The sequence below is a fragment of the Poecile atricapillus genome, chromosome 7 (assembly GCF_030490865.1).
Source record: "Poecile atricapillus isolate bPoeAtr1 chromosome 7, bPoeAtr1.hap1, whole genome shotgun sequence".
Taxonomy (NCBI): domain Eukaryota; kingdom Metazoa; phylum Chordata; class Aves; order Passeriformes; family Paridae; genus Poecile; species Poecile atricapillus.
In genome coordinates, this window is record NC_081255.1 from 32,342,108 (window position 1) to 32,369,951 (window position 27,844).

The 27,844-nt window shown below is 46.6% G+C and overlaps 1 protein-coding gene across 1 annotated transcript in view; it reads left to right on the forward strand.

The window, feature by feature from the left end:
* ROR1 (receptor tyrosine kinase like orphan receptor 1) overlaps window positions 1–27,844 on the forward strand; it is a 146,077-nt gene that overhangs the window by 80,102 nt on the left and 38,131 nt on the right. The window contains exon 2 of the mRNA XM_058843074.1: window positions 19,283–19,354. Coding sequence (XP_058699057.1) covers window positions 19,283–19,354 — 72 coding nt within the window. The remainder of the gene's footprint in view (window positions 1–19,282; window positions 19,355–27,844) is intronic.

Here is a 27,844-nt window from a genome sequence, read left to right on the forward strand (position 1 = left end):
AATAATGGGAGGGAAAAACTGCTTTAGTGGAAAAGAGTTAAGTGCCTTCATTTTCTTCCTTCCTTTGGAATGTAAGTGGGGCCTTGGAAATGAAAAATAACTTCTCTTTTAGTGACCTGTTTCAGCCTGGATGTGCTGGTGCAGTTTAAGAAATGCCTGTCAGCCCATCCCTGCTGCAGAGGGGGAAAATGAGAAGCACATGGGGCTTTGATCCCAAATCTGACACGATTTTCCCTTCATCCCCTGCCCTTGGAGGCGCTCGGGGTCGGAGCCTTGCAGCCCGTGCTCTCCTCTCTGCTCTCTTCCCTGCTACTTTTGGCCAGAATTAATTATCATGGAATAAGAATTCTAATTATTGCCCCTTCTTTTTTCACTCAACATCTCAGAAGTTTTCATTTCGTGGTAGTGCAATGAGAAAGTTCCAATTTTCCTTTTTTTTTCCTCTAAAAACCCAAATCCTTCCTCACATGTGGAGCGAGACCTGCAAGTGCTGTGAGGGGATTCCAGAGGCAGAGAAACCCTAAATTTTTTCTCACTTTTTTTCCCCCCTCAGTTGCCCAGTGAGGTCAAGCAGATCTGGATCCCATGAAATGACGGAAAATTCTTATTTTCATCCCACCATCCCATTGAGATTTATTCCTGTGCAGCTGCCACAGGAATTCCATCCTCCCTTTTAGTCTAATTTTTCCCTAATTTCCCCCCTATTCCTATACATAATTTCTCCCTACTTCTATCCATTCTATTTCTCTATCTATTTCTCCATCATTCATTTAAATTCCCCTATTTTTTCCAACAATTATTCTTTAGCAGGTTATTAATTCCAGTGGGAAGGGAGTGATTTTTCTGCAGTCCCTTTCCATTGGGATACCTTTCCATCTTGCCCCACTAAACTGCAGCACAGATGTTAAGCACATTTCACTCTGCAGTCAGCCTGTGCATATTTTTAACATAACTTGTCTTGAAAATATTTATTCAAGCCAAGACAACAGAAAATTAGAGTAATTTGATTGCTCAGGCTTAAGGAATAGATTACTACTGTTCCAGATGTAAGGAACAACAGACTACTTGCTCTCTCCAGGCTGAAAAAAAAAAACCCCTCCTTTGGCTCCTGATTCCAACCATATTTGCTATTATGTTCTCAGTAAATCTTTTAAAAATTGAACACTTTTTAAAAGATTTTCACTTCCAACTTTTGCCAGCCCCCAAATCAGCTCGTTAGGAAGGGCTTCAAAATGGGCCCTGCTCCAAGGGGGGCAATTATAAAGTGAGGTTATAAATCATCTTTGCTGGGGGATGAGGGTGCCAGAGATCTCTGGAGCTCACTTGGGGCTTGGAGCATGCTGGGTTTTCAGCAGTCAGTGCTGATTTAATTCCAAAATGAGGCATTTGGCACAAAAGTTGAATAATCTGGTTTGCAGGTTGGTTTTTTTTTCTCTTCTCATCAGCTAAATATTTTTATTTGTTTGTTTTTTTGTTGGGTTTTTTTTGTATTTTTATTTAGATCTGCAGTTATCACTCCAGTTTTAATCTGTTTTAACTGAGTTTTCCCCCCTCTCTTTGGTGATTTAGCTGCAGCTCCCATTTTTATGTTGATTTCCTGTATCACTCACCGTGTTTCTGAATGTGTAGAAATGTGCAGTAGGAAATCAAGATGGAAACACTGGTTTGCCTTCCCAGGATTTAAAATACATATTCCCAACAGCTTGTGTTAGTAAGTGGTTTTACAGTCAGCCAGCAGAAGATTGTGGGGCTGTGGAAGGATATTTTAATATCATTTATATCCTTATTTTTTTTATATTCTCTTCATGTGAGAGCTGCTGACACAAAACCAAGGTCACAACTCCTCAACACAGACAATGGGCAGATATTTTGCTAAAATTACCATTTTGCTGTGGGTCTCATCTCTGTTTTCCCCTGAGTACCATTTTCCTTTATTTCTGGGGATATTTGCCATTTTTATCACTCTCAAAAACAGAAAATCAATGATTAATAAAGAAAGAATTAAGGTGGAAGGTCACATGTTGTTAAAGATCATTCTCAGGCTGTCTCTGGTGTTCCTTCCAATCTCTTTTGCTGATCCTTTCTCCATAGGCTGCTGCCCTGTTTATTTGGGAGATTATTTTTCAAGGATTAGCTTTCTCTTTTTTATATTTTTTTTCCCCCCCCTTGACTTTTTTTCAACAAAAAAATGTCTGTTTAGGGTTTTCCAGAGCCTGCAGCACGTGATTTAAAGCATTCTTCATCACAGATCTCCCCTCTCTGTGCCACCAGCTCTGCTCTCTGGAAAAGAGACACAAAACCTTTGCCCCAGTGGAATTTTTCCTTAGGAATTGTCTCATTTAGGGTGAAGCACGAGGAAATAGGCAATAATTGCTCTTGTACAACAATAATTATTCTTGTACAGCAGCTCACTGGGTTTAAAATGATTTTCTTAAATCCATCCTTCTTTTCTGTATTCGGGACAGCAAAGAATTCCAGCTATTCCTGGAGTAATGGCAGATTTTTCTCCTGAGTGAGAGCTGAGTGAAGGAGTCCCTTGGTGAAGGGAAGCACCAATTCTGCTTCTTTTTGGACAAAAATAGCCTCCCTCCATCCTTAAAGCCAGGTTTAGTGAAGAACAGCCCTTGGAATCACATCTGAGGCAATGAAAGCAAAACCTTTAAATGGATGAATGAATTTGGGCTGCTCAGGTACCCTGGCACTGCAAGGCTGCTTGGGTTGTCTGGAGGCTCCTTCATGCCTTCATTCCACATTCACCTTCTGAGGAATAGAAATGTTTGTGTAGAAAAGGTCTTTAGGGCTTGAGTTACTGCTGAAATCCCAGCACCTCGTGTCATTTTTCACCAAATAACCGGGATGGAGCGGAGAACCCTTGGCGAGGGAACTCGAGCCCTGCTGCTAAATATGAACTGACAGCCCAGTGAAAACAAAAGTCTTAATTTTCCTCATTTGTCTGCTTTGTACCCAGCCAGAAACTGCACCGAGTGCTCTTATTAGATCTGCAGGAGAAATCCTGGGATTCTAAAATTGCTGAGTACACAGGAGCGGTGCCACGGTGTCCCCACCCCGTGCCAAAGCAAATCCTGGAGTTGAGCAATTCTGGTGCTCGGTGTTTGTGTGAGATGGAACATTTGGTGGGGCTTGCAGGAGCTCACAATCTCTGCAGTTTATCAAGGTGCCACCAGCAAACTCCGTGGCCTTGGATTTCATTTCATTCTGTTTCATTTTGTTCCATTTGATTCCATTTTATTCCCCACAGACTCTGGAGCGGGATCAGCTCCTCTGCCCTGGCTCCGTGGGTGCTGCTGGGTTTTGCTCTCTTGGTTCTTTTGTGTCTCTTAGGTCACAGCAGGAGGTTCTCGATGTGCCAGAAAATTCCCAACCAAGAGTCAGTGAAAGTCGTGGTTCTTACCCACAGCAGCAGCCAAATCACTCCACATTCCATCAATCCTGGCGTTATTTTGTGTCCCAGTCTGCCAAACTCCCGGCTCTTTCAGTCCATGAAGCTGAGCGAGGTGGCTCTGGTGGCTGCCCAGCCCCTCTCCTGAGCTGTGTAAATAAACATTCATTTCATTAAATGCTGGAGCCTGCTGAAGTGGCCTGCAGCACATGAAAGGGGCTGCAGGCTGTCAGCCTCTGATGCCTTGGAAGGGCTTTCAAACATTTCTGTGCCTTTCTTTGCTTTTACTTTGCTGCCTTTATTTTCCTTGCTTGTAGCCTGTAGGGCAGTTGTGAGCTAAGAGCTTTGTAAGGCACTTCTCCTGCACTTGTGCAGCTCTCAGAAGTGCTCAGCATTTCCTAATTCAGTGGCAGCTTTTTCTGGAGGCTTCAATGGGAGCAGCAGCAAGCCCAAGTGCCTCTTGAAAAACCACACTGCTTTCCCTGGAGTTCTGTTTGAAATTCACAGAATAAAGGCAGCAGCATCACAGGTGATAATTGAAACAGTCACAATTCCAGCACTTTGACCCCAGTGCCCCCAGACACTCCTTTCCATGGGGCTGCACTCGGGGCAAGGGACACACAAATATTCATTTGTTCTTAAGGGTTAATTGCTAAAGAAAAATCCCTCAAATCAAACATGTCTCTGGGAAAACTCCTCTTTTTTCTTGCTGCCTGTTGGTTTTGCTCCAAGTTGAATCACTCAGGGCAGGGAATCTCCTGGCCTCTCTCCAGCCTGGCTCTTTCCCATCACAGTGACACTCGGGACCACTGGGACTTTCTTCTGAGAAATGAGAAATCAACCCCACCACGCTGCTCTCTGCTGACTTCCAAGGGTTCTGAAGGGTTTTTGTATTTATTTATTTGAAATGTAAACCCACCTGCACTGCTTTCCATAAATACAAGCTGAGGTCGCCAGGACTGCTGTGTCTGCAGCTCGGTGTTTATCCATCGGAGCTGAGATCGTGCTCTCTGTGCCTGGCACAAAGTCAGGGCTGGTGGCACAAAAAGTCAGGGATGGTGGCACTCAGGGCTGGTGGCACAAAGTCAGGGCAGATGGCACTCAGGGCTGGTGGCACAGTCAGGGCTGGTGGCACTCAGGGCTGGTGGCACAAAGTCAGGGCTGGTGGCACAAAGTCAGGGCTGGTGGCACAGTCAGGGCTGATGGCACAGTCAGGGTTGGTGGCACAGTCAGGGCTGATGGCACAGTCAGGGCTGGTGGCACAGTCAGGGCTGGTGGCACTCAGGGCTGGTGGCACTCAGGGCTGGTGGCACAGTCAGGGCTGATGGCACAGTCAGGGCTGGTGGCACTCAGGGCTGGTGGCACTCAGGGAGCCAAATCTGCGAGCTTGGGGCACTCCTGGATTTGTGCCTGTTGGTCAGAACTCCCTCAAGCACACTGGGAACCCTCCCAGAGCTGGGGAGCACCACGTGGATACGGACAGGAGCCCCAGGGGAGATCTGGTGGCCCTGCAGCCAGAGCTGGTGAGGTGGCCCTGGCCCCAGGAGGTCACCAGTGCTCGTGTCTGGAGGTTGGCCAGGAAAAGAAATCAGCTTTTTCTTGTGAGGAACCAGCAGTGTCTTTAAGGTGCTGCTGTTTGTGTTCCACAGTGGGGAAATGGAATGAATAGAGAGCGTTTCTCCTCTTGTGCCACACTTCAAGAGCTTCAGATACACAGGGAGAGCCTTGCAAGGGGCAGATGGAGACTGGAAAATTTACAGGAACCTCATCCCATTCCCCACTTCCATCCCCTGCCATTCCTGGGAAGTAAGAGTTCATCTTTGGGCTGATACAAAGTGGGCAGGAGATCTCTGATTCCATTTCTCCAAGTTTGTTTAAACACAGTAAAAGGAGTTTGGGTTCTTCCTTGGAAGGTAAAGCTGGGAAGGGCAATGGCCAGGGCTCACAGGAAACTGGTTTTGCTGGCACAGACAGCAGCTCTGTCAGCTCATGTCATTTATTTCCAGATTGGTCTCTTGGATTGACACACACTGCAAAAATTACTCCTCATTTCCATCCCTGGGCTCAGCTTTGCATCAGTATCAAACTGCCCAGATATGTTTAATAATTAATTCCATCCTGGAAGGGTATAACAGCTGACAATAAATAACAATTATATTTATTGCTTTGGATATTGCACTGCAGGTGACTAAAACTCCAGGCTGACACTGTCTTTGGAGGGCTCAGGTAGATCTGGATAAAGTTGGTGCAATAACTCCTTTTTTTTAAAATGAATTTTAGCTTGAAGGAGCAGCAGCAAAGCTGTAATAGTAAAAGGCATTTCACCAGTAGTCAGAGCTTCTGGGTACAGGAAATGTTTTCCAGTGAGCACTGGGAATGCTCTCAGGGATGTTTGGGATGTGAGCACATCCCAGTTTCTGTATCCCAGCTCCAAACCTGGTTCTGCTCATTTTTGTGTGCACTGTGTCTGTGGGAGTGTGTTTGGGGAGGGATCAAATGCTCCCAAAGCTCCGAGGCACTAATGCAAGGAAAACCAAAATCACAGGGCACGATTTGCTCCGTGGTTTGGAGGGAACCACATCTCCCAAGAATTCCCACCTGCCAGCCCAGGCATTCCAAACAAGAGCCAATCTGCTGAGGAATGTGGTGAGAAAAGACACTTTTGCATGATTGGTATTTGCAGTTTGTGTTGTGTTTGGGATGTGCTTTGGACCATCCCAGTGGTCCTGGATGTGGCAGGAATAATTTGATTCCTATACCCAGGATATTCCTCCCCGTGGAATCCAGTCCTGGTTTAATCACATCTTTTTGCAGGTATTTTTCACCCTGCCTTTGGCATAAATTGAGAATATTTCTGACAGGTTGTGGCCTTCTCATCCCTGGAAGTGTCCAAAGCCAAGCTGGACAGGGCTTGGAGCAACCTGGGGTAGTGAAAGTTGTCCCTGCCCATGGCAGGGGGTGGAAAAAATCAGAGAATCCCAGACAGATTTGGGTTGAAAAAGACCTTAAAGTTCACCCTATTCCTGCCATGGGCAGGGACACTTCCACCATCCCACTATTCCACAATCCCAGGGTGCTTGGACACTTCCAGGGATCCAGGAGCAGCCACAGCTTCTCTGGGAAAATCATGCCAGGGCCTCTTCACCCTCAGAGGTAACAATTTCTCCCTAATTTTTAATCTAAACCTGCTCTCTTTCAGTTTAAATCTCTTCTCTTATGTCCCTCCTGAGTCTTTAATAGCTAATTTTTTAGAAGATTTTTGTCATGCTCTAATCTGCTATCCCAGGCTTTATAGAAACAATAACAGCAGCACACAAACCCCCTGTCAGAATTAATTAATTTGAGAATTTGGGTGAGAAAATACACAACTTGGCAGTGCTGTGCTTCAGGAGGATTAAAGACATGCACAAACCTGAAACAACATCCAAAATCATTAACTGATGCTGGATTTTCTAAGTATCTCAATAAAATCTGGATTAGGTTCAAATATTCCTCGAACATCCATGTGTTAAACAGTGGAAAGATTTTAGTCTTTTAATGCCACAGGGGAAGGAGTTTGGTTACTTCAGCACTTTAATTTAAATTAAACAGGTGTTAGATTGTGATATTTGACCAGAATCCTGAACATGATAAGGGAATTGCCAGAATAAAATAAATGCATATTTCCAACATATTTCTCCTATCACTGATGGAGTGTTTAGACTTTATGCAATCAGTGCTCTGTATCTCTCAGGCAGGAATCCTTCCAAAAAATCCTCCCTCAAAAGGTCAGAATTGCACTTGGGAAAGGTCTCTCTCCATCCTTCATCCATCAGGATTTTCTGTTTTGGTAAAATGGGATCTTTGCTTGGTGAGTGGGGCAAAGCAGAGGCTGAAGCTCCTGGCAGCGAGGGGGAAGGTCCTGAGAATGAACTTTGGGAAATGTGAAAAGCCAAATATCTGGCTTGAGCACAGGAGTGGTTTGGGAACTCGTTACAGATGAGTGGAGAAAAGCTGGAGGAGCAGGCTGTAAATATTCCCTAGGAAATGAGGGAGAATTCCCCAGGCTTTCCACCACCTCCATTTCCCGGTGTCGTGTTTGCTCCGGAGCCTTGAAGGAGAAGCTGTGTTTTCCTTGCCCTGTAAATAGTCCGTACAAAACCTTCCTGGATGCTCCCAGAGCTGAGGGGTGGGAAGGAAGCAGCAGTGGAACAGAGCCCTGACACGAGTGTGTGAGCATTTGAGCTCAGCACCATCCTTAGGCCGGGCTTACTTTGGCAGCCACTGGCTCTGATCACCTGCTGAGCTTGAGCTTGATGCTCTCTTTGGCCTGGAGAACAAGGATTGGGAGCAGCCACGCAAATCCCTGGCATGGCTGGGGGCTTTGCAGCTCCTGGGGAAGGAACAGGGATACTTCATAACCCCTGGCATTGCTGGGGGCTTTGCTCCTGGGAGAGAGAACTGGGGGTCCCCTGGAATTTCCTAGACCCTGGTGCTGCTGGGGGCTTTGCAGCTCCTGGGAAAGGAACAAGGGGTCTCCTGGAAGTTCATAACCCCTGGCATTGCTGGGGGCTTTGCTCCTGGTGGAGAGAACTGGGGGTCCCCTGGAAGTTCATAACCCCTGGCACTGCTCTGGGCTTTGCTCCTGGGCAAGAGAACAGTCCCCTGGAATTTCCTAGACCCTGGTGCTGCAGGGGGCTTTTCTTCTCAGGGACAGAACTGGGGGTCCTTTGGAACTTCATAACCCCTGGCATTGCTCTGGGCTTTGCTCCTGGCAGAGAGAAAATGGAATTTCCTAGACCCTGGCATTGCTGGGAGCTTTTTGTCTCAGGGAGAGAACTGGGGGTCCTCTGGAATTTCATAACCCCTGGCATTGCTGGGGACTTTGTTCCTGGGAGAGAGAACAAGGGATCCCTCAGAACTTCATAAACTCTGGCACTGCTCTGGGCTTTGCTCCTGGTGGAGAGAACAGGGGGTTCCCTGGAACTTCATAACCCCTGGCATTGCTGGGGGCTTTTCTTCTCAGGGACAGAACTGGGGGTCCTTTGGAACTTCATAACCCCTGGCACTGCTCTGGGCTTTGCTCCTGGGCAAGAGAACAGTCCCCTGGAATTTCCTAGACCCTGGTGCTGCTGGGGGCTTTTCTTCTCAGGGAGAGAATTGGGGGTCCCCTGGAATTTCATAACCCCTGGCATTGCTCCGGGCTTTGCTCCTGGGGAAGGATTGGGCTCCCCTGGAATTTCCTAGACCCTGGCACTGCTCTGGGCTTTGCTCCTGGCAGAAAGAACAGGGGGTCCCCTGGAAGTTCATCTGGATGTGCTGCTGTGCTCAGCGTGTTTATTTGGATTGCCTTGCCTTCCAGAGGGAGCCTATATCCATTTCCAGCCTAACGAGTTCCTTAAAGCATGGCAGTTGCCACGGCTTTGAAACCTAATCCCTGTGGCTCTGCAGTAGCACTACACCAAATGCTGAGCTTCTTGTTTGTTGAGCTAATAAAAAAATCATCAGTGGTTTATCCTTCCGTGAGGCTTCCGCGGCTGCTAAAGCAGTTAGGGCTGAACAAGCCGGCTCTGCCCCGCTCCTGTTGATTTTCCATTGTACAGGCTATTAACTTTTAGGGACTTGTGGGCTGGGTTTTTGTGGCAAAGCCATTATGGGGTCACGAAGCCCACAGACATTTGTGCTGCTGGGTGCAATTAAGGTGAAGGCTCGCGACGTCTTAATTGTGTTTTTTAGAAGTGGCTCTTTTGCACCGACAAAAACAGCCCTGGCGGAGCTTTGGGAAGTGCAAGAAGGATTGATGCATAATGTAAGGATTCAGGAGATTGATTTTTGTCAAACCTTTGGATTTGGTGGCTGTTGTTTGGCTGCCAGCATGGGGCTCACAGTGCTGAGCTCTGCATGGGCGGGATGGGATTCCCTGGAATATCCTTGGATTTCATGGGGAGTGCAGAGCAAGGCCACGCTTCAGCCACTGATGAAACTTAAGATCACCCCAAAAGCAGCAGTGAAAATAAATTTGGTTCAGTTTGGATTTAATTTTTCTTGATGTTAGCGAGTACCTGAATCCAGAAGATCCCGCTGAAACTTGGATTTAGGAAACTCCTACAGTAAATAAGTTGTAACCATGGCTAAATCAATTCACTCCTTCCATCAATGGAGGGATTAAAAAGAAACCTCTGAAGCATTGATGTAAACCTTTTGTGCAGACTAATTACCTGCATAATTGCTTTTGTTGGCTGTGTGAGGACAGCCTGGATCAGAAGTGCCACGAGAGCAGGACAAGGACTGGCTGTGGTTGAAACCCAACCCTGAGCCATGAGAAGAGAGTTCAATCTTCACCTCCCAGAGCCCCTGCCCTCTCTGGAGGCTGCTAATAAACACAAATTAGCTGGAGGGCCTTGGTTTGGCCTTGGTCTCTGGGGATGAGGGTCAAGATCCTGCCTGCCACTGCTTCCCTCAGCGCTCCCAAGGAGAGCCGAGCTGGGCCCAGCTCTCCACACACACAGGCAGCAGCTCTTACAAAGTGGCATCTGCTCAACTTGAGGCAAAAATTAAGAAAACAACCTTTTAGCAGAAGAAACGAAGATTTAAATCCACCTTCCGAGCCCGTCTGAGATCAGGCCTGTGTGGGTTTTTAGGGTGTAAGTTCCCTCTGAACAATCAATGTAGCTCAGTCCCAGCTTGGCCAAAGCACCCAGCTCTGGCATCAGTTAAATATTTACATTCCCAGCTTTTTATATAAATTGTGCTCTATTAGCATAGGTTTCACAGTGTGGCCTTGTGTTTCAGCCTCTGGCTGCAGTTGGCAGTTTGTGCATTAATCACCATCGAGCCATGTAAAACGCGAGGCATGAGGCTGCAGCCGTCAAACAGGCAGCATTTACTGCTCCGTCATGGGCAGCCAATAAGTCATGGGGCAAGTCTGCCTCGTTCCACGAGGATCTGCAAGAAAAAGGAGCGTGTTTACACTGGGGACACTTCTGTGTGTTTAAGGAGTAATTGTTTCAGGCCCTCCCATTAATTCATCGGCCGACACGGGCCTCGTTTTTCGTCGCTGCAACAAAAATAATTATCGGGCTGGAGAAAATAGTGGTGGATTTGCACATGGCAGCCTTCTGCTGTAGTTTTCTTCACAAGTTATAAGGGTTTAATTGTGGCTTGCTGGTCTCCTTATCCTCTGCAGTCACTCGTGGCCCCCGAGCGCTGAGGCGCGAGGAGTTACGGCGTGCCGCGATTTATGGGCGATGTAAATGATTTCTTGTTTGCCCTCCCTGGGCTTGGCTGCCTTTGCCTTCTTTCGAGCCTTTGTGGGTGGATTTAGTGCAGTGGCACTGATGGAAGCCAGGGACAAGGCAGCAGGTGCAGCAAAGCCCTGTCCAGCCACTTCATCCTTCGTCTGCAGACACGTCTGTCCCGGGCTCGCGCTGCTCCTTCTGCTCTGGGGAGGGAAATAAAGGGATTTTATTTCTCTGTGCCAGGAGAGGGGCAGAACGCTTGTGCATGGCATTGGTGCCTTCAGGAAAGTGAATTCCATAAGTAAACGTGGGCTCTGGATCACTTGGAGTCACAAGGATGTGGAGGCTTTGCAAGAGAGGCTCTGGAGGGATCCCAGCACTTTTCAGACTCTGAAACTTTTGGGAGGGAAACGTTCATCCCAGCTGTGCCACAGTGTTGCCTCCTTCCATCCCTCCCTGGACTCTTCCTCATCATTCCTGGCACTGAAGAACCTTCACTTAACGGTGCCCCAGGACATTCTTCTCCTTGTCCATTCCCATAGGTTTTGGTGACTCTGTTTCTTGATGGATGAACCCTGTCCTGCAATTTCTTCCTGCTTTTGTCAGCTTTTTGCTTCCTTCTCTTGCAGTCGTCCAGTTTTCTTTGGGTGCTTCCCATTTCCACTTTCTCTTCTCTCTTTCTGCCAGTCTGAGATGCCCAGAAGAACTCAGGGCATGGAAAAAAATCCAGGTAAGTTTGGAGAGATGCGAAATTTGCATTTATTATGCAAATTCCCAGTCTTTTTAAATTTGCCTGAGAAGCAGCTCTGCTGTGCCCTCTTCCAGTGTTACAACCACCAAGGATCCACCAAACTCTGGATTCACATCCATTAAAACCTCTTTACACCGTGTCCCTCCAATATCTTCCTTCCTCATCCCTCGTATTTCAGACTGAGCAGAGTACAAATAATAATTCCTAGAGAAACTCTCAGATCCTCTGAGTCGGTGTTGGATCATTCCAGGTCCACCTGAGCGCTGCCATCCCAGGGATGTGGTGCTCCAGGTCTGCTCCAAGTGCCTGGAAGAGCCACCATGGCCACATTTCTCCAGCTCAGAAGCACAAAGGCTCGACTGTGAGCTGTGAAATGCTGGCCCTCAGCCAAGTGGCCGAGGTTCTTTTCTTCATTCCCTGTCATTAAAGCTGTGGCTTGCTCCAGGGCACAGTGTTTTGCTCTTCTTAAGTGGAACTGTTAACGACCCAATTTGGAGTAATGTAAAGTGCACCCAGATTCCACAGTGACTTCTAAATCCATCTAACATTAATGATAATCTGTAATTAATAGCTGCAATCAAAAGGAATTGTAGGGCTGTAATTAGAAATTTAGGATTAAGGTATTAGCATATAAAATGGGCCTCTTAAAAAGCTCTTCTTGCAAGAGATGGCTCTGATCCGCGGAAGAAAACAATTTTTAACTGGTATGACCTTAGCCAAAGACCAAGTTACTTAAAATACTGACTTGAGGAAGGCACCAGGCTGCTGCCAAAACATCTAAAGTTATTTTAAGAGTTTGAAGAGACCAATGTGTAGCAATCACTTTCTGATGACTTTGAGATTCAAGAACAAATCTGAAGAATTATGTGTTTGAGAAGGAGTTTTCATCTGCCCAGCAGCCTTTTGGGGTGGGTTTTATTGGAATCCCCAGTGACTTTCCCCCTCTGGGCTAAAAGCTGGTGTGTCCTCATGGGAAAGAGATCTGCAGGAAAAGGAGGGGTTGGGTGCAGCTTTAGGCTCCCTGTTCCCAAACCAGAAACAGAGCACTGGGATTCTCCCTGATGGTGCATCCCAAATGGGTCAATTCTTTATCTCCAGCCCTGGAGAGCTTGAAGATTCTTAGAAAGACTCCCAGGCAGAGAGGTCCTGCTGATGAAAGTGCCAGTAGCAATGGTGAGGTGCTCTGATAGATGGAAGAGATGTGATACAAAAGAAGTTCCTAACAATTTCCAGTCCTGCACTAAATGAAATCATCAGGTCTCCCTTTTGAAGCTGGAAATTAATGTCTCGTGTATTTGAAACCCACAGAACCCAAATTGTTCAGTGGTGTTGAAAATTTCCCTATTTAATGCCAATTATTAACCTGCCCAGGCCTATCAATAATAACAATAACACTGCAGATAAAGGTAGATGTGCAGGAGTTTTCCATTTTAAGAGCTGGAATAAAATTAACAATTTGAAGGTTATTAGCACCCCACAACTTCATCTCTGCCCCAGCTGCATGGAGCAGCCTGGAGAGCTCCAGAGGGTCCTTTGCCAGCAGAAAATGCATTTTGGACACGGTGATGACAGTTTGGAACTCTGGAGGAATCATTTAAATCCAGTCAGGAGCAGCTGAGGGAGCTGGAAAGGGGCTCAGCCTGGAGAAGAGGAGGCTCAGGGGGGACCTGGCTCTGCACAGCTCCCTGCCAGGAGGGGACACCAGGGAACAGGGACAGGTGGGGAATGGCCTCAAGCTGTGCCAGGGGAGGTTTAGATTGGATATTGGAAAGAATTTCTCCCTGGAAAAGGTGGTCAGGATTGGCAGGGGCTGCCCAGGGAGGTTTGGAATCCCCATTCCTGGAGGTGTCCAAGGAATTCCTGGATGTGGCACTCAGTGCTCTGGGCTGGGGCATTGGGTACTCAGATGATCCTCCAAGTCTTTTCCAACCTCTGGGATTCTGTGATCTGGTAAACTCTTATCCTCTGGATCTGCCCAGGAAAGGTTTTGGCAGAGCCAGTTTTGCCTTTCCCTTTTCAGGCATGGAATAAGCAGGTGGAGCACAACTAAGTGGGGAAATGCAGCACTTCACCCTCCTCAGCAGGGACAGGTCTGCTCTGGGGCAGGTTTTATTGTCTATAGCTGTAGGCTCTTGTCTTCCAAAATATTCCAAATATCAGCTTCACCTGAGCATGGAAGGTGGAGGCATCTTGCAGGAGTACATTTTTAATATGGACTGGTTTTTTAAATAATCCATGGAAGGTTTGTCCTGTGGGATGAGGATTAGTACCCATGGAGTTTCTCCTGTGGTTTCACACACTGTTAAAGGCAGTACATTCTCCTTGAGAGAATTCTCCTTAATCAAAGAGCAGGAATGCTCAACAATTCCCCATCTTCCTGCACTTTCCCCTCATTCTACTGATTGAAATATTCACAATTCCCACCTCCTCTGGAAAGAGGAGAATTCTAATGCAGACAGAGAGGTACTGATGTCCTGAAAATCCTTCCACATATTAAAGGTATAAGCAAAATTTAAGATATGTGGTAGAAGTTTCAGCATGGTGCCAGCTTTTAAACAGACAAGGCAATTAGTAACTAATGGGTTGTATCCATTATAGAATGTCTAAATTTCCTTCAGCAGCTCCAGGGTGGGCTGTGGAGAGGCTGGAAAGTGGCTGATTGCAAAATGGAATATCTGGGGAGATCAGATGGAAACGTGTGGGGAACTCACAAAGGATCAGTGGAACAGAGAATGCAAAAGGCAGAAAAGGAAGATGAGGGAGATAGGACTGAGAGGAAAAACAGCCAGGAGGCAGATCTGTGGGAAGATCCTGGAAGGGATCAGTCAGGTAAGAACCAGACAGAGGAAAAGATGAAGTGTTGGTCTGGAATGTGCAGAAAAGCAAAAAAAAATACGGAGCACTTAGGATAATTAGCTTTTCTCTGAGTCTGTATAACTTTATCTGCCATTCCTGTTTTCCTGAAGTTCTATCCAAGTGGGAGAGCTGAGGAGTTTGTTTGCTGGAGATTTTATTCCCCTCTTTAAGGGAGGGGAGTGATGTTTCGGGTAGATCTGCAGCTATAAAATATTGATGGGTGATTTGGCCAAAAAGAGCTGTGCCTAAATCCCCTGTGAGGTTGTCCTGCCCTGACCCTGCTGCCAGCCTGGGATAACTCCCCGTTGGTGTCTGCAGCCATGTCTTGCCCAATCTTGTTTTTAATGTCTGGGGAAATTGGGCTTTTATCACTTCCTTAGGCAAATTCCTTCACTGGATAACAAAGCTCACTTGGAATCAAGTGAGATTTCTGCTTTCTGCTCAGAGAGGAGCTTGGAAAACTTTTTCTGAATAGTTTATCTTATTATTCAGACTTCTTCTCCAAACACCTCCTTGTCCTTTTTGCTGTTTTGGGTATCCTGCAGTGAGTTCTGAATTGCAATCACATTGATTATTCTATCAGGAAAAACCAAATTACTCCTGATTGTAACAATAAATAAATAATTGTTTCAATTTGGCGTAGCATCAGTATAAAATGAACCCCTGGGTGTGAAGACACTTGGAATTTTTAGTTTGCATGTTTTAATGGGACTTATTTTCCACCTTAAAAAGGGTGGGATTTCCATCTCTGCTCCAAAAGGTCCATCCCAGGCCATGCTTCCACTGGAAGTGTCCACACATTCCTCGTGCTCCGGAGTCTGGCAAGCAGGATATCCTCATTCCTAGATTCATTTTGCTCTCTCCCTTTTTCTGCACAACAGATTTATTCCCCATTAACATTTCCAATTATTTCTGGGCTTGATGTCATCTCAGTTATCTTCTTTCTTTGACTTACAGTCTCTAGTTCATCTTACAAACGCAGGTACAGCTTTTTGTAAACCTTACTGAAGTTTATTTAATCACAAAGGCTTTACAAGGCCTGACAAGTGTGAAATTCACTCCACACTTGTGCAATGCAGAGATAAAATCAGACCTTGGCCAACTTCTCCGTGGGAAGTGTGTTTGAATTTTACTTTACTTGGCTTTTCACAGCCCGTTGTGACTTCTCATTAACTGAAACCCCTTGTTTCTTAATGGGTTGGAACAGATAATTATCTTGCCAGTGTCAGGAAGAGTCATCATTCATCTGGAATGATTCCATGGAATCATGGATGCAACCTTAAGGGGATAATGGCTCTGTCTGCTGATCACATTTCTCAGGCTGACTCTTCTTCCAAACAAATCTGATTTGTTCAAGTTAAAGCTGGGCTTTAGGGAAGTTTTAAGAAGTGAGAATTGGTTTTTAAACTCAGCATTCAAAATTCAGTTGCAATATTGACAGGACAAGAAGAAACAGCCTCGAGCAGTGCCAGGGAAGGGTCAGGTTGGACATCAGGAGGAATTTCCTCATGGAAAGGGTGGGAAGGTCTTGGAAGGGGCTGGAGTCCCCATCCCTGGAGGTGTCCAAGGAACGAGGATGTCAGGGCTGGGGACAAGGTGGGGATCAGGCACAGCTTGGAACTGATGACCTTGGAGGGCTTTTCCAGCCTCAGTAATCCTGTGATTCTGTGATCTGATATCAGGCAGATTTGTTTCTCCTGTTTTGAAGAGGTGACAGCAAATGGGCAAGTCTGTTCCAGTGCCCCAAATGCTGGGAGCAAATCCCTGACTCATCCCTTCCCTGGGCTGGCTGGGAACTCACCTGGAATTGTCCCAGAGCTTTTCCAAGGGGAGGTGGCACCACTTTCACTCTCATTCCCAGCAATCCTGAGTCATCACAGGTAGAAATGGAATTCAGGGATGTCTCCTGGACTTTTTTTTCCGGGATGTTTAATTTTCCTGCATTGGAGTGGTTTGTTCCTTCATGGTGTAGCTGTTCTGTGAGTTCCCTTTGATGAAATAAAGTTGCTATGGGCACGGTGATGCTTTGTTCTTCTTTGGAACTTTAATTGAGGAAAAAGCAGAAAATCACCAGTCACCAGCCTGCAGAACTTCCAGAAATAGCAAAGTTTGGTCTTCCAATGTGGTTTCTCCTGTAGATGAGCTGAGGGGTGTCTGCTCTGTGGGATTCATGGTCACATTTTCAAAGCCTGCTTAAGAAAACATCAATATGAACATTCTAGAGTTTTAAATAACAAAATGCTGTATGTGGTCATTGTGTTGTCAGTTCTGGGGTTTTAAATAACAAATGCTGCGTGTGGTCAAGGTGTTGTTAGTACTTCCTGTTTAATTTTGGTTAATGTGTGTTACCTGTTGGCAGAATACAATTGTTTCGTGGGCTCTTCATACTAAAATATTTCCAGGTGAGCCAAAGTAGCTACAGGAAATCCATTGTGGAGTGCCAAACGTGAGTGTGTGACTGAGGTAACCCATTGTGGGTCTGAGCTGTGCCTGTGGAACCAGCAGCACCTCAGATCCCAGTCCTGGAGTCAGGAGTAGGGTGAGGAGGGGTAGGGAACCAAACATCCCCACCTCTGCTACAGCCTGACACCCACCAGCTCCTGGGCAGTGTTTGGCCACTGGTTATTTGTCACCTACCCCCTATAACAGCAATCTTGGCACTGGATCTGCTTTTTTTTTTTCCTTATACCCTGGAAAGTTTAAGGCATGTGAGTTAAAATTTGGGTTAGACAAGGGTTATGTGTGTTAGACAAGCTCAGCTGTTAATGAAAAGCAGAGGGTGAGAAGGGATGGACTCAGTGGGCCAAAATCTCAGCTGGTGCCACTTCCCCATGCCCAGGGCCTGTGCCAGCAGTGGGTTCTGCCCTGGGGATGTGCTCAGAGGGGAGTTCTGATCACTCAGATTCTGTGTTTGCACTGGGGATGTGCTCATGGGGAGTTCTGATCACTCAAATTCTGTGTTTGCACTGGGGATGTGCTCGTGGGGAGTTCTGATCACTCAGATTCTGTGTTTGCACTGGGGATGTGCTCATGGGGAGTTCTGATCACTCAGATTCTGTGTTTGCACTGGGAATGTGCTCAGAGGGGAGTTCTGATCACTCAGATTCTGTGTTTGCACTGGGGATGTGCTCATGGGGAGTTCTGATCACTCAGATTCTGTGTTTGCACTGGGGATGTGCTCAGAGGGAAGTTCTGATCACTCAGATTCTGTGTTTGCACTGGGGATGTGTTCAGAGGGGGTTCTGATCACTCAGATTCTGTGTTTGCACTGGGAATGTGCTCAGAGGGAAGTTCTGATCACTCAGATTCTGTGTTTGCACTGGGGATGTGCTCATGGGGAGTTCTGATCACTCAGATTCCGTGTTTGCCCTGGGGATGTGCTCAGAGGGGAGTTCTGATCACTCAGATTCTGTGTTTGCACTGGGGATGTGCTTGTGGGGAGTTCTGATCACTCAGATTCTGTGTTTGCACTGGGAATGTGCTTGTGGGGAGTTCTGATCACTCAGATTCTGTGTTTGCCCTGGGGATGTGCTCAGAGAGAAGTTCTGATCACTCAGATTCCGTGTTTGCACTGGGGATGTGCTCATGGGAAGTTCTGATCACTCAAATTCTGTGTTTGCACTGGGAACACTTGGCACTGTTGGATGAGCAGTGCTGCCAGCGGGGATTTTAAGCCAGGCCTAACTTGTAAAGAGGGCACTGGCTGTGTCTGAGCCAAAGGGTTTGTGTGACCTGGTGTTTACAATTTCTTGTGGTTTTTAATGAAATACAAGAGTTGCCAACACATCAAATAAAGGCAGGACATTTTTGCATATCCTTGCATGCCGTGTTTTATGATGAAATCTGGGAATAAGCTGAAGGATGGTGTCAAAGCGAAACGAATGCACTTCAGAACATTCCTGTTCTCTAACTCACAGCATCCCAACTCTGCCTTTCCTGTGCACCTCTGAGATCACCCAGCACTGGGGGTCCCTCCAGGGTGCAGGATTGGGCTGTGGGTTGTTCATTTTCAGTGCATTTTTCCAGGACTGGCACCCCGAGCAGTGCTTGGTTTTATTTCACATTCCCTCTCCACACTCAGCACCACCCAACATCGCTCTCCTCCTTCTCCAGGTTCCTCAGGGCTCACAGGGAATCAGGAGATGCTCTGCTTTCCATGCCATGGAAAATGTGTGTGCACACCTCTTCTTCCCACCCTCCCACCATCACTCACTAAAGCTTATGTAAAACCTATTTATCCCTGGGGGATATAAAACCTATTTATCCCTGGGGGATATAAAACCTATTTATCCCTGGGGGATGACCCCAAAAGCCTTCCCTGATGCCTGAGCAGCTTCACAGGCTGCATGTGGCTCTGCTGTTGTAGGGACAGAGTAAATCCTGGATGCTGGATGAAGTTTGGATAACAGGGAATGTTCTGCTATGGCCTAGAGCTGAGGCAGAACATGCTGGCTCAACACCACCCTCCCTGTGATTTGCTGTTTCACAATAGGTAAAAATATAAGTACAGACTTAAATCTCCATTCAGCTTTCTTCTGAAGAGTAAAGAATTCTCCCAGCAATGAGCAGGAGCTGCTGGGGTTCAGATCAGTCCTTCCAGCCCTGTTTCCAGGAGTTTTCACACAAGGAGCCCTGTTACCTGCAGTGCACAAACCACATCCCTCCTCCTGCACCTGGGTTTTTCAGAACTCAAATATCTTGTAAATATTAATAGACAACACCTCCAGCAGACTTTCAGCACCGTGTTTCCCTCAGCTCTACCACTGCAGAGTCATTCTCCCTCTCTAAAACCCGTGGAGAGATTTTAGGGTGGGTCAAATCCATGCCAAAGATCGGCTGCTTAATTAGCACGAGGCCTCGTTATGAACATCACTGCAAAACAAACTCCAGCCCTGGCCCGCTGCCTTTTCCCCCTTGGCTGCTTCTGCTGCCCAGATGGCTCAGCCTGCCAGCACAGAGCATCAAATCACTTTATTCCTGTGACAGAAACTTGATTCCTGATGATATAGAATCCATATATTAACAGCATCTCCTGGTTTTTCTCTTTTCCCCTTCCAGGAGTGAATTCCTCGGTTGTTGCTGATTTCATGCCCACATCGTCATGGAACATCTCAAGTGAATTAGATAAAGGTAAGCAGGCAGAAAAAAACCCCAAAACCACCTGAAATCACATTTTAAAATCTCAGTTTTTCTCAACTTGACCAAATCAGCAAACAAAGAGGGTCGGGGGGGTATTCAAGATAAACCTCATTCACCTCAGGAGCTTTTGACATTTAATTCCATTCTGTGATTTCTGGAGATTGCTGTGTTCATTTCTTGTACCAGGAAAATGTTCCACGTGGCAAAAATGTTTCAAGATGTTCTGTGACACATTTTTTTCTGGTGGATCTTGGGATTTGAACTCCAAATTCACAAGCATCAGGCATTCAGTTTGTTCTGATGTGTTTTATTATGAAATTTTGAGGCTTTAATAATAACTGCAGGTGGCAGTTAGGTGTAATTTGTAAGAAAAAGAGAGATTTATAATTTTCCTTCATTTTTTAAATTAAGCACTTCTAATTTCAGGCATATTTCTGAGATTCCCTCATTGCAAGGCAGTGGCTGCAGCTCCTGAATCAAACCTGTGCATCTTTGAGGATGCTCTTAGCCACCCTCACTGTGCAATTCCTGCATCACTTTTCATTTGCCAACCATTTACTGTTGAGATGGAAATTTCCAATAGTGGAATTCTGCCCCAGATGGTTTTCCCAACTGCTTTTGTCTGTGTTTTGTTAATGTTTTTTTGAACATATGTTCATAATGTTTGATGTTTATGCGTAAATATGTTTTCTGTGCTTAAGGATGAGGAGAATATGTAATTCTGGGTACTTTAGGTTGATTTTTTCACATCTGCCTTCCCAGCAGGGAAGGAGCAGGACTTTCTGGTGACCCAGGACACAGTGGAGAAGATGAAAGTCAAAGGGCTGGTGCTTGCTGGTGGGAAAGGGAGAGAAGCTTGTGGTCATTCAGCAGAGAATTCCCAAATCCCAGCAAACTGCTGAGGGAAGGTGTTGACAGAATGGATTTCTTATCCCATGTGCCCATGGCAGGTCTGGGCTGTGCTCAGGGAACATCCCAGAGCTGGGGACAGGTGAAGGTGGTGCTGCCCTTGGGCAGGATCATGGAATCTCAGAATGGTTTGGGTTGGGAGGGACCTTAAAGCACATCCAGTCCCACCCCAGGGACAGCTCCCACTGTCCCAGGGTGCTCCAAACCCATCCAGCCTGGCCTTGGGCACTGCCAGGGATCCAGGGACAGCCCCAGCTGCTCTGGGCATCCCCACCCTCCCAGGGAAGGATTTCCTCCTGATATCCCATCTAAACCTGCTCTCTTTCCATGTTTCTTCCTTGTTTGACAGTTTTCTTTGGTTCTTCAGAAAGCAGGAAATAATCAAATGACCTAGAAAATCAAAGTAAAGGCCACAAATCCACTCAAAAGTTCAGAAATGCCAGAGAAAGCAAAACTTTGACTTTGGAGAGTCCAAGCAGAGCTGCCACTCTGTGCCTGGACCATCTCCCACACTCCCTCCATGGCACCTGTTCCCGAGCTGGAGATATTGTCAGAATCAGGTAAAATGAAGTTGCTGGTTTTTAATCCACCTGGAATGCAGCAATTAGCAGTGCTTGGGCAGGATCCTGCATTCCTGGGGGATTACCGGGCCCCTTTGCTCTGGGGCTCATTAACATTTAGAATGCTGGCAGCTCCCACACCTAAACACGGATTTACATACGGGATTAGGACCTGTTTGTGCCCCAAAAGCTTCGTCAGAGGGGCGGCTCCTGCCAGCAAAGGCTCGCAGGTTTTGGCTTGTCCAAGGCACCAAGAGGAGCTTTCATGTGGGAGCTTCTCCTTCTCCTCAAAGCCTTGGAAATTCCAGTTTGGATCAAGCACACGCTGAGCCGGGCAGTGGAAACCTCAGAGGAGAAAATGAGGGTTCCCATTTGTTTTGTATCTCAAGGAGTCGACATCCACTTGTCTTCCAGGAGGTCACGCCAGCGTCCCAGTAAAACTCATTTTAGAGCCTGTTGAGTTCACCACATGAAAGCGATTTCCAACCAGATTTCCCAATTAAATTCCTGCCTGCTCTAAGTGGTTCCAACTCTACCTGCTGCCTTTTGGAAATGAGCATCTCCTCCTCCTCCAGCGTGTGCTGGAGTTGGGGAAGGAGGAACAGCTTGATAATAATATTCTGCGTTTTAAAATAATGACTTAATCTGGTGCTTTTCCTCACCGGGTGAGTTCTGCGGTGATTATCTTACAACTGAGCCCTATTCAGGTTTCAATTTCTATTAAATAAGCTAAATCGACAGCATTAAACAGTTGCCTGTTTATTCTTTTTACCAGGAAATGAATTTAAAAGAGACGCAGCCACCCGTGAAGAGCTGTTGAAAGCAACGATTGATGGGAGGGAGGAGGTGGTTTCTCACCAAAACCTTAAAAAAACAAACAAACTGGGTATAGAAAATAAAAAATAATCACTTTTAAAACGGGGGAGATTTAGCTCTGAGTATTTCTCTCTCTTTCCCTACTGCTAAACCGTGCTGTGTAGAGGGAATGCCACGAGGGAGACAGAGAAATGAAAATATGACCCTAGAAATATTGGATTCTGTAAGGAGAAATAAGTGAAGCTGAGGGGAAAAGGGAGCTCTGGTGGTAGGAAAAGCCCCATTCCAGGGGGCTGGTGGCAGATTTGAAACTTTCCACTCCCAAGTTTTTGGTTGGGATTCCCTTTGGCTGCGGGAGCCTGGAGCAGCCCCAGGTGGGAGATCTCTGGTGGGGACCATTGCTGCAAGAGGCTGGGAGAAACCTCATCCCCGTGTGCTCCTACACAGCCCCGTGGCACAGGGATTTATTTCTCTTTGGATTTCTCCTTCCCTGCATGCTGCCTCCCCTCCTGTCCCCTCACAGCTCTTTGTTTGGGAAAGCTCCCAGTTTCCCATCTCCAAATTTTCTTTCTTTAGAAAGATGAAGAGCCCTGCGTTCAGCTGCTCCTATCCCACAAAACGGATCATGGAAGGAAAACTTCTCCCTCTTCCTTCCATCCTGTGTCAGTTTATTGACAAAGAAACAGGTCTGAATTGGAATGAGAGCCTATTTACATCTGCTACACTGGAGGAATTGTTTGGCATCTCTTCATCCTTAGGCAAAGATAATATTGGAGTCTTTGCCAGGAAGGAGCCGAGTTTGGAATATTATTTTAGCTGTGAGTAGGATTCAGCTTCAGTGACCGTTCATTCTGCAGGGGGTAAGAGAGTGCTGCTGGCACTGCAGCTTCCCTGCAATGGGAATTGTGCCCCCATTCCCACCTGAGGAATCCCTCATCCCTCCTCCAGAGGCACAGGGATGTGTCCTGCCTGTGGCTGAGCTGAGCTGAGGGCACTGGGGCAGGGCTGCAGCTCATTTCTTCTGCCGGTTCCTCCTCCCAGGAGCTCTTCCCTTGGTCCTTCAGCTTCCAAACAAAACCCTTACTGTGAGTTTTTGCCCATTTTCCTTTTCCTTTCATGGCCTATCAGCTCTGGCAAACAAATACAAATCCTTGGAGCTTGGGAAGCACCTCCATTTCCAGACATCCACGATCCCAAGCCGAGGCTTTGAGCTCCCCGCAGCCCCCGTGGGGCACAGCACTTCCCAGTCCCACGGTGCTCCCTGCAGCCAACATTCCCTGGAGAGCTTGGCAGCAGGAGTGAGGATTTTACAGCTGAAGATTCAGCTGGGATTTATCCTTTACATTCAAAGGTTTATCAAGGATCACCTCCAGCATCCCTCCCCTGGGATGGGCTGGGGATCCACAGCACAGAATTACTGCGGAGGGTCCAAAGGAGGGATGGGAGAGGTGGCGTGTCCTGAACCTCCTGGAGATCCTGGTGTGGGCAGGACATTCCCTGGGAAGGCTGGACATCAGCTCCATCACAGGAGGAGGCTGTGGAAGGTTCTGCAGGACATCCAGGGCTGCTCATGTGACAAATCCAGGCTGAAGCTGCCACCTTGGCGCATCCTTCCAGTCCCTCCTTTCCAGGGAAAGGTCCTGGCTGTGAGCTCTTAGAGGGAAAATCTCAGTGAGCTCCCAGGGAGGATTTGACTCCTAAACAACATAAACACAACCAAACGTGGGGAAAACCAGGTGGATCGAGGCCTCCTGCCTTTGGTCCCAGCCCTTCAGAGATTCCAGATTCTCCTTTGAAATCACTGGATGCGAATTTGATACGTGTGCTGAAAGGGGAAGAATTACAGCTTTCACATTCATGCACAATTTACCTTTCTATTTTCCTTTATTATCTGGGGGATATGGGGTAAATCAAGCTCCCCTGCTGGGGCTCAGGGTTCTGATTCGATTTGTGGGGTCCTGTTAGTAGCAGGGCAGTAAATTACCGCTACTTTGTTTGAAAATTTTTTTAGCCACACTACATTAGCTCCTTTTGTTTGCTTTTCCACTGGCGGAGTGCACGTTTTTATTTGAGAATTTGTGTTTCTTGAATGTCTCATTTATAAATAATACAGGGTGTGAAATTCGAAGGTCACAGAACTCGGCCTGAAAATGAAACCACCCCGAGTAACTTTGGGCTTTCACAGCAAAAATCTTTCACAAAAAGCTTCACTTACATGGGATTTTTTATATAATCTGAGTGTGTGCAGTGAATATTGACCATTATACATAAGGTAACTATATATAAAAACCTTTTCCTGGCTCATCCAGCTATCTTTGTTTATTTGAAGGATTGATAGATCAGAGGGTCAAGGGACGTGTTTTATTGTACGTTTCTGTTCCAAATTTCCTGACATTTTTGGTTGAAAAAAAAAAAAAAATAGGCCTTTAAAAGGCACAGAAAGGGCTAATAAGAACCAGATCCTAAAGTGATGCTATGTCAAAATGTCAGAAATAACAGCTTTTCTTTGACTCCACGGCATTAATCTTGAGGCACATACCTTTCCATACGCCCTCCCTTTAATGCTTGAGTTTTTCTTTGTGGCTCTTTACTGCAGAGCAGCTTCTAAAGTGACAACAAAATCCCTTGATGGTTTTCAGTAGTTGGCTTTATAGCTGGATGTGGACATTTGTTTACCTATTCCAAATCACTTTTTTTTTTTTTGGTGATAAAGTTTAGAGGTTTCCTACTTGGGCTATAAAACTGGTTCCTGAGTAAAGAAAAGCTTCATTTCCCCTCGAAGTGACCCCTCAGACATCTGTCCTTAAACCTCAGGGTTGTCTGATGAAAGGAGGGGCAGAAGCAACTCCCAAACACGTTCAAGAGTTCATGGAGGGCAGCGAATTGTCCAGTTCCCATCCAAAAGCGGTGGGATTCAGGCTCCAGATAATTTTTTGGAAGTCTGCTTTCCCTCCACAAGCCCAGCACCGCCTCTACGTTGCCAATTATCAGAATATAAACGTTAATTCTGAGAATCCCAGTGGTGGTCACATGTGGAGACCTGAAATCCGTCAGGCTTTGAGCTGTGCCCTGCCTGGTTGAGCTCAGTGACTTATCCTGGGTGGCACTGAACCCTCTGGATGGAATTTGGGATGGGAAAGTCCAGGACAGAATTCCACGTGCATCCCAAATTGACTCCTGCACATCTCTGAGGGAACCCATTGGAAGTAAAGCTGGGCAAGCCAAGGAGGGTTTCCTTTTGTCCCAAGACTGCAGACACTGGATATTTCCAATTGGATGTTTCCAGTGATTATCTGGACTTCTTCAACCCCGATATTCTTCAGGAGTTGCCAGATCACGACTTGAGCGCAGCATCTCTTCCCTCCCATTGTCATTCCTCTTTATTCATTTCAAAGAAGTGAAATTCCAAGTGGGAGTTTTCATTTTATCACTTTTAATAACAAGGTCTGGTGATCAGACCCCACGGGGAGTTATGGGCATATCCAGCAACCCATGGTGGATCCTTTTTCCAAGGGATTCCATGCTTCCATCAGAAATCCTGCTGCTTCTTCCTTCCTTTTCCTGAAGCAGCCAGGCAGCCCCTCCAGCATCTTCACTCTGGGTGGACTCTGTGTTGTTGATCTTCTCCAAAGCCAACGATTCCATAAATTCTGAAAATTTCCAGTGCAGTCAGCTCGGTGGTGGTGCCGATATTTGTGAGGATGGAGCACATCCAGGTGTGGCACCACTCTGGACTCCTGGACAATCCAAGGCTCTGAATGGAAATGCAGCTTTCCCTGAGACGCTTTTGGGCGTTTTTCCCAAAAAACGAGGAGTGACGAGGAGCCAGGGAGCTGCCGAACCTTTCTGCTCACAACCATCATTTCAAGGCCAGGTTGGACAGGGCTTGATCAGCCTGGTCTGGTGGAAGGGTCCCTGCCCATGGAATGAGCTGATCCTTGAGGTCCCTCCCAGCCCAAACCATTCCAGGATTCCACAAATGCAATAAGCTCTGGAATATCGGTGTCCCGGTGCCTAACTCCAGGTCAGGTTCTGCTTTCTGTGCTGCAGTGCAGGGTTGAGTCTTCAAATCCAGAATGAAACAACTTCTCCAGGCCAGCAGCTGGAAAAGGCGTCCCCACAGCTGCTTGAGGCAAGCTCTGGAGATGTTTGCAGAGAACTGTGTTGTTCCCCATCTGCAATGGAAGGAGCTTGGCTCAGCAGCCTCTCCTGTGCACCTGGATTAAAGCTGCTTCAGGCTTGAGCAGAGCCTTTAATTTCAGTTTTGCTTTGAATATTCCGAAAGATCAGAAGGGCAGAAAGAGAAGGATAAATGAAACAACAACTCTTCTCATAAAATGACCCTTCCAGGGTCTAATCCTGCATCCCCATCGTGCTTTAAACACCTTGTGAAATCAGAAACATGCAGCACACACGGTGCTGGGGGGGAAAGGTCTCACTGTGGCCAGCAAAATCCTCCTGCAAGCCAGGAGGGCGTTACTGCTCTAAGATGTGTCTTTGGTAATTTAAGATGGAGTAACCATGTGGTCACAGAGCAGATTAACATTCCTTGGCCGGCCAGGACGAGCTTTTATTTTGAAAGCCACCTGGGTTCCACTTAAAAGTAGTAGAATAGAGGAGGATTTATTAGGACTGGGCAGGCTCCTATTTAACAATGTCAAGGCAAAGCTGTGGAAATACAGACACTTTTCTTCTTTGGAGACACGCAACGCTCTACATTTCGTCCTTGCACAGCTGTTGCTGTTCTGTAACATCAAACCAGCCCAAAGTTTGGCCATGAAGGATACCTAATATTTGGGTTTTATATGCAGTGTCTCCAATTTATGTGCTCAGAATCATGAGGATGACTTATGATGTGTTGTGTTTGCCTTGGCAATGGCTCAAACCCAGAAATATATTTCAGGCTTGGCTTTCCAGATATTATCTCAAGTCATTTAAAAGTTCATTATAGGGCACCCGCTAGTGCTGCTCTAGTAAAGGGGCTGTCAGCATTTTTCAAGGGTTTATAACTCAGCCATTAAAAAAAACCCTCTCTGTGGGCTGAAACTTGGCATTCAGGGTCTAGGCCCAGCAGTAAATTGTTTTTACAAATTAAAAAAAAATCAGTTTGACTATTATTAAATTATAGGTGGGCTAAATTTTATTTAGAACTCTTTCAGGCTATTCTCCCGTACTTCTGTAAATTAAAACGTTTCCCAAATGTTTTTATAGAGTGCCACTCTAAAATATGGACAGGCTTTTGTTCTGTGCTCGAAACCCTGAGATTTAACTTAAAATATAATAACAGTGCTTATCCCAATATAGCACTTTTCACCTTCAAAGTGCTTTATGGGCATTATCTCATTAATGTACATAGCAGCCTCCCCATGATGTAAGAGGGATTATTATCCTCACTTTATGGCTGGAGACATCGAGCCAAAAGGTTTAAGGCTGTTTTTAAAAGGCCTTAGTTGCACAAATCCCATGTGAGCTTTGATTGGCTTTGGGTGTCTACTTCCCTTTGGCTCTTCTAAAAATCACAACTGAGCTGATTCACCCAAGGCTGCTGCGAGCCAGGATTAAACTCAGACTTTCCAAAGGCTGGTGCCACCAGACTGGATCGTTCCCAGTGCACAAACCCATCCTTTTTCCTAGGAAATTGTTCTTTAGGTCAGAGGGAGTCAGCTCCACCTGGAGAGCTCCTGGATGGCGGGAGAGGGTCGGATGAGTTATGGTGAAATGGTTTGGATTGGAAGGGACCTTAAAGCTCCTCCCATTCCATCCCTGCCATGGGACACCTCCCACTATCCCAGATTGCTCCAGCCTGGCCTTGGACACTTCCAGGGATCCAGGGGCAGCCACAGCTTCTCTGGGCACCCTGTGCCAGGGCCTCACACCCTCACAGGGAGGAATTTCTCCTTTGATGGGCTTTGGCAGGTGAGAGACAAAATAAAAACACAATTGGGCTTTTCTCCAGCCCCTCCACGCCAGGCAAGGGCAGCAATGGATGAGTTTGGTGCACGCCAGGGAAGGGATGCTCATCATTTTGAGTGCCTCAGTAACAATCCAAGGCTTTTGAGGAGTTCATTTTCAATTCCAAAACTGCTTCATCTGTGAGAAACATCTCCCAGAGCTCCCAATGGCCCCAAACCTGCCCTGTTTAAATCTCATCTCAGGTGAGCTGCTTCATCTGCTTTATGATTCAGATGTTAAATTT